The sequence below is a fragment of the Epinephelus moara genome, chromosome 20, assembly GCF_006386435.1.
Source record: "Epinephelus moara isolate mb chromosome 20, YSFRI_EMoa_1.0, whole genome shotgun sequence".
NCBI lineage: Eukaryota > Metazoa > Chordata > Actinopteri > Perciformes > Serranidae > Epinephelus > Epinephelus moara.
In genome coordinates, this window is record NC_065525.1 from 7,884,438 (window position 1) to 7,903,905 (window position 19,468).

A 19,468-nucleotide genomic window follows, 5' to 3' on the forward strand; every position below is an offset into this window, starting at 1 on the left:
ACCACTTGAAATGAGGCTGCAAATGACAGACAGTGATTGCAAAGAATGAAATCATGTCATAATCAGTCCAGTTAAACCTGCCACATCTTATTTCTCCAGGCAAAGCATGAAGGCACATGGTCACTAAGCCATGACATGATTCACATATTACAATGCTTTGATGCACACTTAATGTGGCCAGCCATTTTTATCTCATCATCTCATCAAATCACACCGTACATCAGTGGATGCCAACATGAGGGCCACTAATGATTCAAAGAGGTAAGAAACAATATATACATATTTCTGTAACACTGATTATTCTAAAATTATTGCATTTTGTCTTCTGTGAAACATATGATTTTTTTTTTACCACACCAGTCCCCTAAAAACTCAACAAAAAAAAGAAGTTGTATACCTCTGCAAACCATTTACTGTAAGTAGCACTTACAATTTACATCCATGTCTGTGAAAACATGAATGCTTCACACACATCTTTAACCTGGCAGCAGAGGATCTACAAAATCAGCACAGTTTCAAGGTGGACACCCAAGATTAGTGTCACCAACTCACTATCTGACCAAATGTTTCCCCTTCTGTTCCTGAGATATGACGCTGAATAATGGCCAGTAAAGTGTTTTATGTAGAACATTATGATGTCACAGTGAAGCTGACTTGTGACCTTCTGGATATCAAATGTTGTCACTTCATTATCTTAGACATTTGTGTGAGATTTTGTCATATTTAGCACATGAATTCTTGAGTTGAGAAAACTAGTTTTGTGAGGTCACAGTGACCAGAGATTCATAGAATCTTCTGAAACAACTCCTGCAGTATAATACACTGAAAACTTTTATAATAATGACTTTATTTTTGTTTAGAATTTGCTAAAACTATCACTACATCCACACAGCAATCCACGAGAAAGATAATCTGTGAAAAAAAAAAACATCTTCCTCCTCCTCCTCCTCCTCCTCCTCCTCCTTGTGGTGCTTCTAATGGCATTTGCCAAAAACCACCACAGCTGAATGAAAACAACCAATCAGAGTCGAGGAGTCTGTCAAGCAGCTGTCAATCATGTCAATCACTGTTCATTAACTGCAGTCAAACTGTCAAACTAGGCAGCGCTGATCAAATATGAATCAAGATTCTGTTACTGCGTTGCCTGTTTCTCTCCTCAAATGTTTTCAGTAACATATTTAAGTGTACTGTGATTGATTGATTGATTGATTTACCAAAAAAGTTACCAACTGTAGCTTTAACCACTAAATATAAGACTTCAGACTCTGGAGCTATGAAGAGGTGGTAATAGCAACTACAGTGGTAGTATTCCGACAATCAGTATTTTTATATTAAGGAAAAAGGTACACACAACAGTGTATGTGGAAGAGGTTATTGCGGTGATAAATCCACAGAGAACTGTGCTCAATGTTTTGATTTTATAGCTATTTTTATGACACCACTCTCATAGCGTAAATTTTGGCAGGAGGATGCTGTTTTCAGCAAAAAAAACTGATTTGGCTGGTGAACACAATGGAGAATTTAGCAGAGGACAGTACATGGTGAAGCTAGAGAGCTCCTGTTAGTGTTCTGTTCCGCCAGTTTCCCCAACTTACCAGATGGGTTGCTGCTTCAGGTGGGTGTACAGATACACCTTCTCTCCTTTCTTTTCCTCTGGAGCCTCTGACACTGGGATGGAAGAGGACACATGACAGGCACTGGTACAGCTCAAGTCATTTCTAAATCACATTTTATAAAATAGAAAAGTGGGGCAGAAGAAGGAAATAGCTTTTTGCACTGTAATGAGTGCAGCGCAAGAGATTTTTGGTGCATCATACCTGGTGATTTGGGCTTTGTCTCAACTGGGCTTTCACCATCCCTTGAAATAAGAATGCGGTGAAGATAAAGAGAGAGGAATGAAAACTATGTATAGCTGTGTTAATGACAAGAATGTAAAGGAGAAGATGCATTTGCTCACTCAGTCTTGGCAGCTATTGAGCTTCTTAGCTTGCTCTCTAAGCCTCCAAAGAAGCCTTTGACGTCACTTTTAGATGTGTTCTTGAGGAGGCGCTCAGCAGCATCCTTCTTCCCGGACAGCCAGAAGTTGGCCTTGTTGAGGTACGAGTCCAGACCAGCTGGAGGACCACCACGATCCAGCAACTCTGAGGGAGATGGCTGGGACTTCCCTGAGCAAGCGGAGAGCAGAAGGTCAAAAGAGGACGTCTATTTGTACATGGCATCATTAAAACATTGTTTTAAATCCCCATAAGGCAAATTTATTTGCACATCAGTCTGTCTTTTTAACTCAGTCTCTCTGTGGTGTCCTTGGTCTATGGCACAACAGACTGGTGGGCTGATAAACAGTGTGCCTTAGAACATTTACCAATGGCTAATTACTGTTTAGCCTCTGAGGCAAGGTTAATCTCTCAGGTGTTCACATTTAGAAAAAAAATGAAGTCTGATGGACCAATTAGCTTCTTCTCAGCCATCTGCAACCCAGTGAGTTGGAAATGGAAACAATAATTAATCCATCAGCTTCGGATGGATCATTTAGTGTTCATAGTGTTCCAACTGGGGAAGACAAAGAACTGTTAACGTGCACATTTAGTCTTCCTTTGGACCAGGGATGTTTCTTTGTAGTTTATGTTTATGAGGAGACCTCTGCAGCTGTTCATCACCATGCAAAGTTGCCTATAGTGCACGTTTTGTTTTGTGTGTAAAACATAATTATAGCAGGCCTGACAGTAGAAGGACGTAGAAACACGTACTGTGCCACTGTGGTACACTAATCACCGAAAGCTTCCTGCTTGCATAAGCACAAATACACTACCGTCATGCAACTCGACAAAGTCACTGCATATGTGTCTGTGGTGTTGCTGCAAGAGAAACCACAGGAACAGCCTGTGGTGGTGACACCCTCTGAATCAGCACTGAGGAGGAATATCTTTACCTAAACATGTTCTCTTTTGCTTGGTAACCCTTTTCTCTTGCAATTGGGAGCTCTGGTTGCTCTTTTCATTTGGGCAACAGAGGCCTGTGTTTATGTTAAAACAGTGACTGATTGTTTGAAAAGAAAAGTCATGAATATACATGCCAGATAAAGAGTGAACTAGACCTTACCAATGTAGTAGTATGTGAAGCACATCGTCATAAGGTTTTTGGCTGGGCTGTAGTCATCCATCTGGTAACATCTGTAAACACACCATTTCTTTAGTGGTGATCCTGTCATGACCTTGCTGCTAGAAATGATGTATTTTACTACAGCTTGTTCACTAAAAGGATGAGTAGGTGATGTATTTTTCTTCTTGGCAACAAATCCCATGAATAGACACAACCCAGAGTGAGTTGATCCTACTGTTGATCTTACTAATCCCTTGTGTTGTCTGTGTATTCAAGGTCTAATGCATCATCTTCCTCTGTGCTGTAGAGCTCCATTGTTGTCCAAAAACTATTAAAAACACATCAGTGAATCAAACTGTTGCACTGGGTGTCATGTTCCTTCATAACTGTGAATACCCACACTGTGGTTTATTTGGACTCAACACACTCCTGCTGCAAGAAACACTTACTAGAGCGCCATATGGGTATTTATCCGCTGCTGAAAATAGTCCCATAATGCATTATTTTCTCCTGTTTGAGTAACTGGTATTGAGAGGTTTTTGTCTTTTTATGGGAAATGCTGACATGAACAACTTTATAAATTATCATCTACCTTATACTTTACAGTGCAATGAGATTAGATGATTACATTAAGTTGGTCTTAACAAAGTCAACCACATAAAGACTCACTCAAACAGCACAACCGCAAAAGACTGCACCAGTCTGTAGAAGGTGGCTTCACTCACACATTTAGAGTGGCAGCGCTGTAAACAAAGTATGAAAGAGAGTTATGAGTTTGTACAGGAAAGCTTAGTATAGAGACAAGACCGCAACAATCGTCAGCTAAGTTACATAAATAAACTCCACTACTTATTTTACAAGATATTTCAGTTTGATTTCCTGCATATGTGGGTATTTTACTAGAATGTGTGACCTTTTTTATGTACAGTGTGTAGAGGTCCAACAAGAACCTGTAATTCTTGGCCAATGCATGTGGAATGTTGTAGTTATTTCTTCCCTTACAGGTCAGGTCTGACATCTAACGAGTCACCATTTCCCCATATTCACCTGTGCACTGACGTATTTGGCAAACCACTCCCTGCCTTTGCCGTTCTCTCCACTGCACAGCTCTCCAAAACGAGCCTTCTCTTCCTGGTCAAAGTCCTCCCTGTGAAAACATGGTCCAAAAAATCATTACAGTCACAGACCCTGTGGAAAGTCGCTTCACAGAAGCTGGTTTTGTTAACTTCATGATTTATCAGATTGATTTTACTATTGATTATATTAAATGACTGTGTTTCACTGAGAATCTGACAGGACTTAACAGAACTTCACATGGGCATTAAATCCATAAAAAGTGGTTTGTAAAGTTAAAAAGATAATAAAAAATTAACATAAGATAGATCTATGTAGACTTAGTGTGAACATAAACAGAGGGAAAACATACAAAAAATTTTAAAATACCAAATAAATTACTGTATTAGCAATGTCAAGAAGTGTCGGTGGGTTACAACTGTGTTTATACTACCAAGCTCAAGATTGGCAATCTTGGGGACTTTAAAAGAAATATTTCAATATATTTGGAAGAGTTCTTTTGAGAGTTAAGATAGGGCTGCCCAATGAAATTAGGAGATTCAAATAGTCAGTTGAAGACTCGTCAGTTAACTGAGATTGCTTCAGGTTGAGCATCTTTTTTTTTTGTTTATGTTTTTTTTTGCTTGACAGCTTGCTGTGCAGTGTACATCTGGGGAAGTTTTGGCCCCCAGATTTTGCTGCATGCTACTCTTTGGTACAGACAGCTGCTGACGTGATGTAGCAGCACAGAGGAGAGGAAACTTTCCAACGTAAGGCTCGAAGAAAACATTATCTTCTCTCACCTGCTTGTAAGTGGTGAATTTACAGCTAACTGACACTTAAAACGACAGAGTCTCTGGCTTTTGTTTGATATCTAGTGTCGGCAAAAAATGTTTTCGCACATTTCCAATCTGCCGTTAGTGCTGTTAGCTTGTTTACTATATTACATGAATGCCGCTGTCACACTGAGCATCCAACTTAGCTCCGTTCAAACTTTAAAACTTTATATGGGAAAAAAAATGAAGTGTTGAATATTCGTGATAAACAGCCAAATCTCATTGGACTGACATAATTCTGAGTCGGGAACAGCCCTTGAGTTAGATGAGAAGACTGATTTTGTTACCTTTGGAAAGAGCCAGGCTGGTTATCTCTGCCAAGTGTAAGCCCAGAGGGAATCAGGCAATCAGTCATGTCTGTGCGTGTGTATGTCTGTCAACAGCTAAATTCACACACTACTGGACCAATCAGCCTAATATCTTTTGTTCACATTCATGACTGTATGCTCAAGGGCCTCTCCTAGATGCAGGGATTCACAATTCACAATAATGATGGTTTTATTCGTCACTGACTGTTTTTTACTCCTCTTAACTGGCCAGTACGGGCTGCAAGTAATAAATAAAATCTTGTAGACAAAAAAGGTATTTCCGGGAACTGCCTTGGCTAAAACATAGATATATAAAAATATTGGAACCAAATGGTGCTTATTCAGTCCAATGGAATTGCTTGCCTTGCGCTATACACCAAAAAAGTTTCTAGCTTCCAAAATTAATTCTAGGGTAGGCTATGTGGCCCACTGAATATCCGCAGCAATGTGTCTCCTGCTGGAGAATACAGCACAGTACACTGTGTTACACTAATGGCCATCTCACACAATGAGAACCTAGCTGAGGCTGATCTGGCAGTACCTTTACATCAGTGGTGTAGTGGTAGCTGATGAGGTGGATGTACTACTTAGTAGCTGGGTAAGATACAGAGGAGGAAGTGGGCATACTCTCCTATATAGTCTAATGTTTTTTTGTCTGATAGGTGGGTGTACTGTAATTGGCCAGAAAAAGATGTGGGTATACCCTGTATACCTGCGTATACCCTCCTCTACACCACTGCTTTACAGTAAAAATGTAAGTTTTGCAAGAGTGCAATTTTAGAAAAGTAGCCAGGCAAGCTGTGTAGTCCTGAAATGCAAAGGTTTAGGGTTGCATAATCCAGTCAACATAGAGAAGGATTCAGATGATAAGCAATTTACTTACAGAGTCCAGCCTTAAAAGAAGACTAGACTGCCTTAAAGAGGGTAAAGAGGGTGCAGGTCATCACAAGGAGACTGCAGACCTGGAGTTCTCATGGCCAGAAATTAATTCTTTTAGACAAGATGTATTATGACATTAAAAAAGGAGTCAGTGTGTCAATTCACTGACCAAAGAGGTCCGTGACCCACAGATGGCAAATTACCTATCAGATATACTGTATTCAGCACTGTCAGAAATAATCTAGCCTGCCCCAAAAATGCCAGAAAAAGTTCAATACATGTCTGCAAAATTTAATACAAAGGTACCCTGATATTTAGAACTGCCCTTTAAACATTTCACCCTGCTCACATTTGATTTCTTGTCAAATTTTCATTCATGTCCCCCATGGGCCTCTGCTGGTGAGTCATGGGAATCTTTGAGTGGGTGAATGTTTCTAGTTATTCTGGGTGACAAAGACAGAACAGAGTTGATCTGAATAAAAGTGATGTCACAGCCTAAAGCAGGAGAAAGTGACGGGACCACACAGTCAGGAAAAAGGAAAACAATCTGACAAAACATAGCAGTCATCAACGAAAAAGTCACTGCATCAACAACACCAAAAAAAACTTATGAGATAAATAATAAAAACTGCTGAAAAATGGGGAGGGTGAGGTCAGAGAAGTTTCTGTTAGTTATCGAGTAATGTAAAAGTATAAAAAAAAAGCCACCATAGTGTAGTGTTGTGTGCTAAGGAACTACTACCAAAGTTATTGATGCCAGAGGGTTTAAAATGTTGTCACATTATTGAGTGTAGACTTTCTACAGGCAGTGGTATATGGAGGACGGAAGCTGCCAAAATAAAAATGTTTTCATTTGCGTCTTTAGTTATTTACCTTTGTATTTATTCTCCAATGTATTAACTTTACTAGTTAGTTTTCCCTTTTATTTATCTAAATTGATTATTTTTATCCATTTATTCATTTTTGCATTTATTTTATTCATTTAAAATGAATGTTTTTTAACCAAATTTTGCATTTTTTGTTTAATTTTAAATGTATTTATTCATTTTTAATGATACTTATTTATTTACTTCCCTTTGTATTTCCCCTTTTTATTTCCTAAAAGTTATTTATTTCCGCATTATTGACTTCATACATTTCTTCATGCATTTTTTTATGCATTTCTTCTTATTTGTGCAAATGAGGGGAGGTACAAGTCCTGCCTAGAGGGCTAAACCTTGTTCATTTAATCACAGTAAAATCCCAGAGTAAAAAAAAAAAAAAAAAAAAGCACCTACAGCTACTTCCCTATGCTTCTTTGGTGGAGGAGCAGAGTAAAGCCAGAATCAGTGGGGATTTTGATTTGGCAGATTCCGCTTCCATAGTGGGAGACCATCAGGTCCCTCTTAGACCCTACTTAGCACTCTCTGAAATGAGCTGATGCAGCGAAAGGGCACCTTCAGCCTTCATCTCTTCCCCTGCACCCATACTATGGTGGCTGCCATCCAGCAACACAACACTTACTGTCCCAAAAAAGTGTCTGCAGTATCTCTATGAGCTAATGAGGACTGTCTCTATACTGTATGTTTCTGTGGTGCTTTGTGCAGTCACCATGACTAACACTGATCTCTAACTAGAATTACTGCTTCAAAGTTATGCCTTTACCAACCAATCAAGTTGCAGTTACAGTTTACATCCATGTCTGTGAAAACGTGGATGCATCACACACATCTTCCCACCGGCATTACACATGATTTATACAATCAGCACAGTTTCAAAGTGGACATCCAAAATTAGTCTCACCAATTCATCATCTGACCAAATGTCTCCATTTCTGTTCCTGAATTATGACACTGAGTAATGGCCAGAAAAGTGTTTTTGAAGAACATTATGAAGTCACAGTCTCCAAGTGGACATTTGTGCCAAATTTGAAGAAATTCCCTCGAGTCCTTCTGGAGATATCCCATTCTCGAGAATGAGTGGGATGCAAGGTCACACTGACCTTGATCTATGACCACCAAAATCTACTCAGTTCATTGAGTCCAAGTGGACATTTGCACCAGATTTGAAGGAATTTCCTCAAGGTTTCGATTTTTTTCTGTCAAGTGACTTATCAGGGAATTGACACTTTGCAATATATATTTGCAAACAATTCTGTGTATGATTAATATCTATGTGCATTTAAACAGTACCAATGCATTTTTTCAAATTTATATTTGGGTGCAATTTTGACAGATATTCATCTAGCTGTACATCTGAAACTGTATTAGCAATGATTACAATAATGAGTCGCTGATGCTTATTACTTTTGTATAACCTGTACAACCATTCTGCAAGAACTTGTAATGCTTTTTTGTAAGACAAAGAATGTGCTATTCCTTCTATAAAAAGAGATATGGTTACACTTCAAAGCTCCATTACTGTAGCATGTTTCAAAATATTCTGCCGGCATACATTTTTGTTTGTAGAAAAATAATAAAATCCAGGTGAAAACTGATGCAGTCTTTTTTTTTTCTTGGAGTTGCCAAAAGAGATTTTCTTCCAACGTGTCACATAGGGGCTTTCAAATTGTTGATCATGTTTCTTTCAACTGACTGAATGAGGGCAAACTAGGTTGTAGTTCTAGTTTCACAAAAATAATCCTACCTTCGCTATCTTATGAACTGACTGATCGAATGAATCTTTGTAAAACACATACACATATTAAAAAATAGTTCCTCCTTACCTTCCATGAAACACCTTCTCCACATAAGCCTTCATGAACTGCCTCCTCTCCACTGTCTCTGCATCAGCCTCCTCTCCACTGTGGGCGGACGAAGATGACGACCTCCTCAGCTCCCACATATGCGATGGCGGGTCCATGTCATTCTCGCTGTCTGCCGACTCTGTAGCATCGCTGTCATTGCCTCCTTCCTCTTGGTGATTGTGGTGGTGGTGGTGAGGGCTGGGCTTGGTTGGCGCCATGGGCTCTGGCAGTAAGGGCTGCTGGTGGACTCCCATGGAAGATGTCGGCTCTGGGGAGAAAATGTCTGTATGGCCTTGATGTTGGCCTCCATCTATGCTGAGAGTTGTGGCCTCTGAGGGTAGGTCAAAGTCTATAAGGTTGTCGATGGCTACACCCTCCATGTTGGAAGTAAGTCCCTTTTAGCTCTGAAGCAGTGTTTTTTTTCCAGAATGAGCTATTTGGTGCTCTGTAGGAACATGAGGGTGGTCACAGATGTGCTAGTTGGAGGTTTCACCTGTGATGACTGGGTTTTGATTCTGCAGGCCCTCCCACCCCCTGAGGGTGCCGACATCAAGTGAACTCACGAACCCAATGCATCTGTGAACAAAGGAAGGAAAAATCTTTTTAATCTTTAACATTCATCTAAAAATGTACGAGACAACCTAATAGATCCAAATGAGAGTGGGATGTGCGAGTCCCTGCTAAATGCTAACATCAGCATGCTAACATGCTCACAATGGCAATGCTAACTTGCTGGCGTTAAGCAAGCATAATGTTTACAAGTTTGCCATCTTAGTTTAGTGTGTTAATACAACACAGAAATCTGTGAAATCGACACAACCTCTTAAAAATGCATTAAGTGGTGTTGGGCATGAAATGTGTTGAAATTAAGTGTTGGCAACACAAAAATAATGGCAGTGCAAAGTCTATCACAAGTGATCACAGGATAAAAAAAATAGTTGGTCAAGTTCAGGAAAAGATCATGGCTTTGCTTAAAATATAACTACTTATGGGACGTAAGCGACGTAAACTTATGTACTATGTGTAACTCCATAGAGAATGTCCATAAAATATTTTGCGTATTCCATAAGTCCTTTTGGCTTTTTGACTTTTGGTTTCACACAGGATGCAAAAAGCCATCTCCTGGTTGAAAGTCCATGTTTGCTTGACCCATCCACCACCCCTCCCACCCGCCTGCCAGCCCTACATGGACTATCTCACTCTTTATGCTTAATTTGTGTGTCCACCACGACAAATAACCCTCATTCACTTTGCATTAGCATTGTTTCCATGTTGCTAGCAAGTAATTTTAGCACATTTTATGCCCACCAACACGTAATGCGTTGTTAAGACTTGGTGTCCATTTCATGAATTGGTGAGACCGGGCTGGTTAATATGCTAACATTTGTTGATAAGCAATAAATAATAAGTACAGCTAAGGCTGATGGGAATGCCATTATTTTTGCAGGTATTTGGCCATAAACCAAAGTATTGGACAAATTAAAAATTTAACTGAGGATTAAACGTCAAGGGATCATCAAAGTTTTTGCAAATAATCTGAGGATAACATGAATGTCAAGTTATTAAATATTTATACAGATACCTATACAGATACAAATCCACACTTTTTTATTTTAAAATTCATTTCTGTTTCTGCCCATCCAAACTAAAAGGCAACCCTGGAATTTTTTAATTAAAACTGGGTCAGCAGGGTCTCAAGGATCTCTGTTTTAGGAATTCCAAAATGCCAAGTAATGTGGACGCTAGGTGTAAACACAGCAGCAGTTATGAGTTTTAAAATGAAAACAAATTAGTCTGGAGGAAGTCTAACATAGCCACCAACATGCCTAAAAATTTGACATCCTGGATCTTGAAAAAGGCACGCAGCAAGCGTTGACCAAAGAGGAGAGAGGAAAGGGACCTGACATTGGCATTTCCTTCTGGGTACAGTACAGCTCACTGCTGGATTTCACTCCTAAAATTCAATTTGTCACTCGGCAGAGGATGAAGAGTTTAGACCCGACACCATTCGGAGGCATGTTCAGTTTGTCCTTCTTACTGATCTTTTATCTCCTGTCTTACTACAACAGACTGTGCACCAGGAAGTAACTATGAGGAAGGACACGTTTTATCATCATGAAACATCAGTCATCATTAATCTTATTGGGCTTTCCCCATATACTGATAATCAGACTGAGTGGAGCGTTTTCACAGCACGCATTGTTAGTTGGAGCCCTGCACCCATCCTATTGAAATAACTGATAAAATCAGAGATGTGGGCAGTGACTCAAAGGTGTAGACCTACTTTTCTTGCCATGAAAAGATGAAAATGTCTGTTGTGAAAAAGTCATTATAGATGACAGACAATCCCCAACCCCACAGCCAACAACAAAAGTTTAGAAGAAAAAACATGATATTCAAATTCTCTCAGTTTTGTTATTTGAATCTGAATTGAAAAGCTGAAAATAGCAAATAATAAAGCAACACATATGGACTTAAAAAGACACATGGCACAAGGCATGGGCATATAAATACAATACACCTGTCAACCCTTTTGACTTGACAATGCATAACCTTTTTAGCACATAAAATGCAGCTTGTATTTAAATGGGTTAGTTGGAACATGCATGTATGGTTTTATGTTGTTGCTGATAAGCTTAAAAGAGCGCCTGAGCACAGTAGGTTTTGTGGTCTGACATTAAAAAGCTTCCTGATGGATTAATCTCTAATTCCTTAATCAGAAGTTGCTAGAAAGACACCTTAAGCAGCTCAGTTAAGTTCTGTAACAGGACTGATGCATATCAGTTTTCAGTTCACAAGGGGAAAAAGCAGAAATAAACTAGAATCATTGCCTCGCGATTGTATGGCCCTGCCAACAAACTGTAAATTGCCAACCGACTGTAAGTTGCACTTACAGTTCATGTACATCCATGCTCATATGTAGCCATGGTGGCAGACAGTGCTTCAAATATGGATGTTGCTGCAAAGAAGCTACGTATTCTAAAAGGTGGACGCTTTGCACACATCTTCCCTCTGGCAGCACAGAAGATCTTTACAATTACCACAGTTTCAAGGCACCAAAGATTCATCAATTCAGTATCTGACTGAATGTTTCCCCTTCTGTTCCTGAGTTATGGCATTGTATTAAGGCCAGAAAACAATATGATGTCGCAGTGAAGTTGACCTTTCACCTCTCAGATATAAAATGTCATCACTCCATCATTTTATTCTGTTAGACATTTGTGGGAAATTTTGTCATAATTAGCATATGAATCCTTTAGTGACCTTGACCTTTGACCAGCAAAATCTAATCAGTTCTTGCTGGAGTCCAGGTGGATACTGGTGCAAAATTTGAGGGAATTACTTCAAGGCGTTCTTGAGATATCGTGTTTGCAAGACTAGGACAGGCAGACTGATGGGCGAACAAACCCAAAAACAGAATGCCTCTGGCAACAGCTGTTGTCAGCGCAGTGACATAAAAAAGGAGGGAGCATTTTGACGTGAACAGAACACATCCCAGAATTATATTTGATCTAATAAGGAGACTCTGTAAGTACAGGATGTTGCAGCTCCACATTGTATTTAAGTTCATAACATGGGCAGTTTGTACGTCATAGCCTGTGAAGCTTTCAATCAGTAAGTTGCTTGCCTGTGTTTATAAAATCTCAAATGACTACTGAAGCTAACCGCTTCCTTTTTTCCATGAGTCAGCACTGATATCATGCAGATAACAGGAAGTTTAAATCATTGATTGAAAACCACAGAGACATGCAGGAAACTCTTAAACTGCATATCTAATCTAATGTCCCACAATTATAAACTGTCTGCTGAACTTCTGTCCATTGTGTCACTCAAACAGCACTGTACCCAACACTGGTCTGATTTTAAATAAATGATCCAGTCATAGCACAGTCTGTAATACTGCTGACTCCCACACAGGGCTTCCCAGGACTCCCCACCCCGGCCTCCATCCTTCACTCTGTCCTTGAGCTAATCTGCTATAGCCCTTCTATCGATGCGCCGTTTGGTCTTCTGACTGAACTCACACAGCTATAACATCATTACACACACACACACAGGCTAGGAGCCCTGGGGCTGACTGTATGTTTGGGCTGCCACTTTGAAGATGAGTAGGTTATATAATGCAGTATTTAGTGAGTAAGACCCAGCGTGAAACATTCAGACACACACACACAGCATGAAGGCCGAGATAAACACACACATGCACATAAGCAAACAAATATGTAACATATAAAAATATCAGCAAAAATGAAGGAAAAGACATGATGGAAGCAAACTGTCTCAATGCCTCTTTCAAGTTTAACCTTAACAACTATCAGCCTGTATCTAAGCCTTCCTATCTGCTTAAAATCATATAATTTCTGGTCAGCTCACTACCGTGTGTCATTCTGGAGGAGAGTCAGGCTTTAGGCCCGCTCATAGTACAATAACTGCTGCAACTACTGATGATAACATTGTTACCTCCCTTGATAAAAAAACAACAACACTGTGCTGCTCTCTTTGCAGATCTGACCAATGCTTTTGGTAGTAATATGCTTTTTATTGATTATATGATTCTGCTTATAGCTTGTTCAAATCTTATCTTTCTGGAAGAATACATACAGTTGTTACCGATTGCTTCAAATCAAGTCCCCAGATGGTTGATGAAGGTGTCCCACATAGATCAATATCACGCGCCCTCTTATTTACTCTAAACATAAATATTTCTTGTCCAACTGATTTCAATTTTTATGCTTTTACCATCGTGTGCCTCCTCTGCTCCACTGTCTCAGTTGGAAAAGGGTAATATTAATCAGATTTTGAAGACAGTTATGGGTTGTCTGGTGGCTGTTATGGCCCAGACACAGCAAACCTATGTCAAAGAACTAGTGGCAATGAAAACCAGCTGCATTGCTAGTTGCCTGTGTCTTGCCCAAAAAGTTGCCACCCTTATTTTGAAGCCTTGAGTTGGCATTTGGCTGTGGCCATCTTGGACCATATTTGGGCATGAAGGTGTAGCTAACCCTAGTAGGGCTGTCCCAAATACCATTTTTTAACATTTGGACCTTCGGCAGAATTTATAAGGAATATTCGAATATTCGTTCACGACGGGGTTGCCTCCCCGGTCTGCCTCCGGGGTTTTTTCGGACCTAGCACAGCGGCAACCGGATCTTTGGTCTCAAACCACAAAAAAATGTGCTGGCACAACAGTCTCCTTCAGTACATTATTCTATGCTTTCTTTTGATTTTCACATTGGCTAGTCATCCTGTTTAATTTGTCTTCTGATTAAATCGGAACCATTGAAACAAGTTGTAGGAAGCCTCTGCAAGTAATTGGTTGCTGGCAGACACTCTGTGCTGCAATAAAATGGTTAATCAGCAGTGCCGTGCACTGTAGAGCCGATGCGCTGCTGGTTCTGCCGGCCTGAATAGAATATAATGTCTATAGCCTTACTGTTGTGTACAGCCTTTATAGACTGAGCTGAGTAGTGATGCGCGGGTCGACCCGTAACCCGCGGGACCCGCAAATGGACCTGCGGGTCGGGCAGCAGTGATCGTCTGTTAAATCGGTCTGTAAATGATATTTTGACATTATTGGCTATTACTGTCATGGCATCCGAAGGTACTGATGCGTTGAGCAGGTGACAGTCCGCGGTCGTTTTCAAAACACACTTGTGTCACGCACTCCAAAAGAAACTTGTTGAAACTTTAAACAATAATTTATTGTACAAAACGGGGGAAACAAACGTTGACAAAAACGGTTCCATAATTCATATTAAATTCAAAAGATAACGAAAAAACAGCTACAAGTTAGAGGGAATAGTGATAAAGTGGTAAAACTTGGCATTGATCCACAGCCTCAGACGGATGCGCTCAAGCGTGCCGTGCGCACAAGCTCAGTTGGTAGGCTATACTATATTTTCACATTTTTAACAACGCAATTTAAAAGTTTTGATTTTTATTGATAACCTACATTTACCAACAACAAAAAGACTACATTTAGCACCAAAAAAATATGTAAAAAAAAAAAAAGTAAATAAAAAAACGAATATCGAATACCAAATTTTCATAACGAATACCTCCCCATAGAAACGAATATTCGAATATCCGAATATTTGGGTACAGCCCTAGCTTCTAGCTTGATTAGTATGGTGCATTTACAGCTACGGTTAACTTTGATAATGCTAATGCTTGTTGCAAGTGAAAAACAGGCTTAAAATCATTCAAACAAAACCTACCCGAAAAACAGAACATCCAACTCCTTTGAAAGTCTTTTAGTACAACCAAATGCTGAGCAAGATTGTTTTAGGCAACCAAAAAAATACAATTACTTTGATGAACTGAAAATACACTTAAGTGGCTTGTTAACTTGACCAGTTTATGCATATCTTTAAGCCTTAAAAACATCTAAACGGGTGACTTATATAAATATGTATCCCTCATACAGATGTCATGGATGGGTAAATTAGCTAAAGAGATCAAATCTGTTTTTTGTACTGGACTGTAGACATGTTTATTTCTGCTGTAAAGATGAACATTTTGAAATGGGGATCTATCGGGATTGACTCGCTTTTCAAGCCATCCTCAAGTGGCCATTCAAGGAACTGCAGTTTTTGGCACTTCCACATTGCTTCATTGTTCAGCCCAAGAGGTTGCCACTATATGTTTCTACTCTGGATCATATAGATATTCTGTATGCTAATGCTACTGACACTACCCTTAAACCACTGGAAGATATTTACCACTGTGCCATTCAATTCATTGCTTAAGACAGCTGTCACACTTACCACTCTTGAGTTATGTCAAAAAGTTGGATGGTCATCACTGACATCTACAAGGCATCAGCATATCTGTGCTTTCATTTATGAGGCCTTACTATCTAAGTTGGCAAGATATTTAACATCCTCAATTGACACCAAATATATAATTGAAAAGTCCTTTTGGTTTGGCTTTTGGTACTATCCACCAAAAACGTCTAAGGACCGTACCCATATATGTCTCTCTCTCTCTCTCTCTCTCTCTCTCTCTCTCTCTCTCCCTATATATATATATATATATATGTATGTATATATATATATATATATAAGGTCTCTCTCCAGTGTTGATCTCAATATGACTATCTCTCAATAAGACTTCCTGAATAAATAAAGCCTAAGTTTTTCATGTTGATGAGGCAAAGTGAGATCTCACCAGGAAAACTGAGCATATGGCCCACAGTTCAACAGTCTTACTGGCAATGCTGGAAGTGTGAAATGTTGCCTGTCACAGCTGGAGGCCTGAGCCGAGCTAAGCTAGCAGCAGAGCTCCTCAAGTCATGATTTCCTGCCGAGGATGGATGGCAGCAGTACAATCACCTGCCGGCCAGTGACGCCTTTTGGCCTGATTAATGTGTCCTGTCCTCCTGTCCTGCCATGGCCACAGCAAATGCACACACAAAGGCATAAAACACTGGAGGACTCATTACATCAGCATTCCTTCACTCAGACCGCAAAGGCTGCAGTATTTCTGCTTTCACGAGCAAGAAGGGGAGCCCCCACCAAACATCCCTCCTGCAACATACACATATCCACAAACACACATCTGCCCCCGCACAGACCACAGAGAGAGGCGCTTCTGTCATGAAGGAGGATGGTGAAAAGATACCAAAGCTTGAGTGATTTGGTGGAGAAGATCTCTGCTTGTTGCAGCACAACAGCATCACAAGACCCGTCCTGTTCTCTTTTCTCATCTTCAGAGTATGCTGCACTTAGCATGATTCACACATGGAAGCCAGCACCGTTATGCAACGTGCCCCTGAGCCTTTCCCACCCCCAGGAAATATTATTTAGCACACTCGTCTGCAAAAACATCAGTTGAGCAAGATATGAGCATGGCGGCGTCAACCTCAACACTCATGGTGCTTCACAGTTCATCTATCTTTGTCACTATGGCTTTATGGGTAACATGCGGCAAATGCAAAGCAATAAATCAGCTTTTCTTTCATGTCAGATACAGTATTATAAAACATCAATTCAGCACAGTAGCAAGGTGCTTTCAAAGTCCCCTTCTCAGGCCACTAGTCCATTACCCAAAGTGCTCTCTCAAGCATTCCTGAACAAAGCTCAGCCTGATAGAGGTGGGAACTAATACCCAACTTGGGACTTTCCTGACCCACAATCCTTTGGCTTCCTTGAGTAATTTGAGAGGGTAAGTTGTTCAGTATCCTCATTATTGTGTCTACTGGGATGTCTCAGTCACCAAAACAAAAGCAATGCAGACATTCTTTGTCTCGCCGCTCTTTGATCCTTTGGATGAATTTGTTCAAAGAGCTGGAAACAAGGCTGTTTCTCTTCTAGCTCCTATACTCGGCACATTAAAATGTGATTTCTCACTATTTCTCTTCTTTGTAAATCACTCCTTAATGTTGTTATAAACCTATTCCACACTCTCTGATACACACACACACACACACACACACACACACACACACACACACACACACACACACACGTCTGTATGTGAGATTATTTACCCTGATTGGTTTGTCCAAATACCATTGCTTCACCTCCACGTAGACACAGGTAACAGAGCCTGACATACCTGACAAGATGGTACCCCCTCCATAAAATTTAACATGCTGTGACGTCAACTTTACATTCTTTATAGGCATAGCCATTTTAGTATGTCTACAGTTTATGAAAGTTAATCATAATATTTTGGTCACCTAAAAAAGTCTCATTCAGCATTTGGTTGTATTAAAAGACCCTCCAAGGAGTCTTAGGGCTAAGTAAGTACTTTTTAAGTTTTAAAAGTTTTAAGCCTGTTTTGCTAGTGAGAAATTAGCTTAAGCATTATCATAGTTAACCATAACTGTAAATGCACCATGCTAACCAAACTAGCAGCTAGCATTAGGGTTATTTCTACCCACTAATCAAAATATGGACACTTTTGGCTCCAAAAATCCAAGATGGCGACTGCCAAAATGCAAAATTCGATGCTTCAAAATGAGAGTTCACATACCAATGGGTGATGTCACGGTGGCTACATTCATTATTTTTTACATTCTAAGTTTAATTCACATCTCCCCAAAATTCAACCTGACACACTTGGAATCTTTAGAAACTTTGGAATCTCAGAATTCAGCAGGGATGGGCAATATATCAATATTATTTAAATGTCGTGATACAAGACTAGATATCATCTCTTGGATTTTGGATATAGTTGTATCGTAAGTGTTGTAAATCAAGACCACACTGAAAAGTACTCAGTACTATTAAAGCCCTGCATTAAATTTGTGTTTTCATTTTGTTTTAGTCTTTCACTTAGGCTAATTAAAAAGGGGCATCAAAGAACTTTAAGTATCATAAATGAAAGCACTCAGTAGTACGCACTGGCTCCTTTTAGAGTGTTACATCATTATGAAAATTAAATTATTAGATTTTATGATGGATTAACATGTAGGCAGCATTTTAACGTTGATGATTTGAAATACCCTGTATATTGGTAATTGTTTTCAACAACAAAACATCATATTTTATAAGCTTATCAATTTGCAAAGAAAGTACATTTTAGAGAAGTAAAGCATATAATATTTCACTCTGAAATGGAGAAGTATGAAGTACCATAAAATAGACAATAGATAAGGAACAAGCACCTCAACACTGTAGTTAAAAGGATAATTCTGGAATATTGCAACTTTCATTTTAATTTTTTTGGTTTGACCGTTGTTTCTACTGCTGTGGTATCACCGTACCCATCAAAGTATAGATGCTTTCACACAACGCATTTCGACATGTCATAGTTAAACCACAAGTGTACACAGAAAAATGAATGATGGATAAATTCCATGCACATGCTCTTACTGTAACAAGTCAAAACATCTGCTGTGAAAATGTTGAGTTCTGGGAGCAACTAAATCTAAGCCAAGGCAAGTAAGATAAGCAGTGGAGCATTTGGAGGTAAACCTTAAATGTTTAATAATCCCTCTTTGTCAACTTTGTGCACACATAAAAACAGCAAGTATTGAAAGTCAAAGCCGAACCAGGAGTTGTTTTATAAACTGTGATGTTTACAAAAGACAGCTTGGGTAGTAATTTCACTGTTCAGCTTTCTTGAAGTCTTCCTTTTTAGCAATGTTACCAGAGCTCTGCAAAAACTTGTGAGCATAATATTATTATAACAGCCGGGATTGGTGGCCAAACTATGAAAATAGAACCAAGACTGTAAGAAACCAGAATGATCTTTCAGGTCAAGTGCCTGAGTACATGTCCCAAGCTATTTTCCACCACAGCCCTAAACCAACAATGAGTATCAGTCTCCAAACTGATAGTGGGATAGCAATGCTCCAGCTGAGGTGGATCAGACTTTCACAGGCAGAGGGGAGGGGGTATGTAAGTGTTCTAGGTGCAGGAATGTTGGCCCCTGCCTCTTCAAGTGGACCCAAACAAGACTAGACTATATCAGAAAAGAACTGTTTGTCTGCATCAACGGATTACAGGTGTTAAGGGGGCAGTGATAACTTTTATCACCAACAAGTAGGAACTACCGCTCTGCATAGCTTTAAGACTGACAGCAATAATAAAGTCCCATTTTTACAATACAGCTAAAAA

The 19,468-nt window shown here is 39.6% G+C and overlaps 1 protein-coding gene across 2 annotated transcripts in view; it reads right to left on the reverse strand.

Annotated features, from left to right (window-relative positions):
• The window catches only part of kiaa0513 (KIAA0513 ortholog), a 34,819-nt gene that overhangs the window by 13,024 nt on the left and 2,327 nt on the right, over positions 1–19,468 (reverse strand). For both annotated transcript variants that reach the window (XM_050072401.1, XM_050072402.1), the window contains exons 2-8: positions 8,880–9,476; positions 4,147–4,246; positions 3,769–3,842; positions 3,100–3,170; positions 1,958–2,165; positions 1,818–1,858; positions 1,596–1,668 (exon numbers count right to left, since the gene is read on the reverse strand). In XM_050072401.1, the coding sequence (XP_049928358.1) occupies positions 1,596–1,668; positions 1,818–1,858; positions 1,958–2,165; positions 3,100–3,170; positions 3,769–3,842; positions 4,147–4,246; positions 8,880–9,280 (968 nt within the window). In that variant the 5' untranslated portion in view covers positions 9,281–9,476. The remainder of the gene's footprint in view (positions 1–1,595; positions 1,669–1,817; positions 1,859–1,957; positions 2,166–3,099; positions 3,171–3,768; positions 3,843–4,146; positions 4,247–8,879; positions 9,477–19,468) is intronic.